This window comes from Bison bison, unplaced genomic scaffold (genome assembly GCF_000754665.1).
Source record: "Bison bison bison isolate TAMUID 2011002044 unplaced genomic scaffold, Bison_UMD1.0 scf7180017835053, whole genome shotgun sequence".
In the NCBI taxonomy this organism is placed as follows: Eukaryota; Metazoa; Chordata; class Mammalia; order Artiodactyla; family Bovidae; genus Bison; species Bison bison.
Genome location: NW_011472936.1, coordinates 12,886 through 14,831, shown reverse-complemented (window position 1 = coordinate 14,831; position 1,946 = coordinate 12,886). Strand labels below are relative to the sequence as shown.

At 40.6% G+C, this 1,946-nt stretch overlaps 1 protein-coding gene across 1 annotated transcript in view; it reads right to left on the bottom strand.

Moving 5' to 3' along the window:
• TRMT2B (tRNA methyltransferase 2 homolog B (S. cerevisiae)) overlaps nucleotides 1-1,946 on the bottom strand; it is a gene marked incomplete at its 5' end in the record, with an annotated part of 31,479 nt that overhangs the window by 27,878 nt on the left and 1,655 nt on the right. Inside the window, 2 exon segments of the mRNA XM_010832817.1 lie at nucleotides 491-625; nucleotides 1,934-1,939. Of these exon segments, the coding sequence (XP_010831119.1) occupies nucleotides 491-625; nucleotides 1,934-1,939 (141 nt within the window).

The window sequence follows — 1,946 nt, the reverse complement described above, 5'->3', positions numbered from 1 at the left end:
GCTGCAGTGGTTAAGAATCTACCTGCCAATGCAGGGAACATGGGTTTGATCCCTGGTCCAGGAAGATTCCACATGGCATGGAGCAACTAAGCCCATGCACCACAACTACTGAAGCCTGCATGCCCTAGTGCCCATGCTCTGCCAACAAGAGAAGCCACCACAATGAGAAACCCACACAACACAACTAAAGAATAGTCCCCTGCTTGTTGCAACCAGAGAAAGCCTGTGTGCAGCAACAAAAACCCAGTGCAGCCAAAAAGTAAAAATTTAAAATAGACAAAAATAATAAAATCACTGAGCCTCAAGTATTTATCTGTAAAATGATAGTGTCTACCCTCAGTGTGACTGGAAACAGTAAAACAAGACAATGATGCATGTTACTCACTTAGCATAGAGCCTGGTCCCCAGCAAGTGCCCAGTTAAGTATTGGCTGATATTATTAGCTATTAAGGAGACTTAGTAGATAAAGGATAGGGAAATATGGACTTACAGAAGGTATAATAGGATGGAGAAAACAGCAGAGCCCCTTGGATCTGGGTCCAGTTGTTGTCATATTGACTCCATTTAGCCCTTGGAGGTAAAATTCTAGTCTCTCTAAAATTTTCTTCTGAGCTTCAAATTTCATCTGCAAAAGAACATAAGCAATGAAACAACTTCAGCAGTATCAACTCAAAGAACAGAAAACAAACAGGATGAGAGAAAGTAGTCCCATGAGTCCTTGGGTCATGGTCTCAGCAGATAAGGAACTCAGAATGATGGGACAGCCACAGATCTAACATGGTATTGGGAAAAGTTTAAGTGAGCTCTTGTGTAAACTCATCGTTCTATCTAACCTTTCAGACTGAACATTTCAGCTATATGTTAGTGCTGTCCAGTAGACCTGCTGTGATAATGGAAATGTTCTCTATTGGTGTTATGTTCTCTATAATATGGCAGCCTACACTAGCTACAGGTGGCTACTGAGCCCTTGAAAAGTGACTTATGCAACTGAGGAACTGAATTTTTCATCTTATTTCATTTTAATAGCAGTTGGCTCTGCTATCATGTATGACAAGCATTCTTACTCCATACTATGCACAATACTCCAGACAAATCACAGGGCTCATGGGAAAATGGGGTTGCACACTCACATTCCAAATCTTTATCAGTTACACTCACAGAAAATGTAGGAAACTAATAAAAACAACACAGTTTTCTGCATGTTAAATGGTTAAGCAATGTATAAATGGGATGGCACATTACCACAAAGACCTGAAACTTGCTTGTGGAAGTGGCTGTCCACTTGTGAGACATGAGATGGTGAAAAGAGGGTTATGTGGGCGGAACAGAAAGTTCTCACAGCAGATGTGAATGGGTGTGGCTCATAACCTCTCAGTGAACTGAGGAAGCCAGGAGATGTATGATATGTGTACACGTGTTCATTTTATGAATTCATACCCAGCTCAGTTCAGCTAGGTATGGATACCCTTTTATCTTGCGTTTCTTATGGATGAAGTCATTCCTAAGCAAACATGAAATCTGCATTATGTTCAAATTGTTCCCTAAGACCTCAATCTGTTGGAACAAATTTTCATTTTCAAAACAAGCATTAGAGCAGAATTGACTGTATTTAAATTTAAATAGCCACATGTAGCTAGTGGCTACCGTGTTGGAAAGTACAGCTATATATGAAGCAAGAATAGTTGCTACACACATACACAGAGCTATAAGTACCACACACAAAAAAAATCAAGGAAGAAAGGAAACAGGCATTTGGATATAAGGCTCTAGTGTTTGGAAGACGTAACTGGCCTAAAGTGAAAATTTCAGATTCATTAGCATATTGCTTTTTTAAGGACCTGTTGGGGCATCTGGGTAGAGCTGTCCAGCCAAGCTTCCTACAAGTCTAGTACCTGATGGAATGGAGTAGTGAAGACTTGCGCTGGGTCCCTACCTTGAGCTGTTCT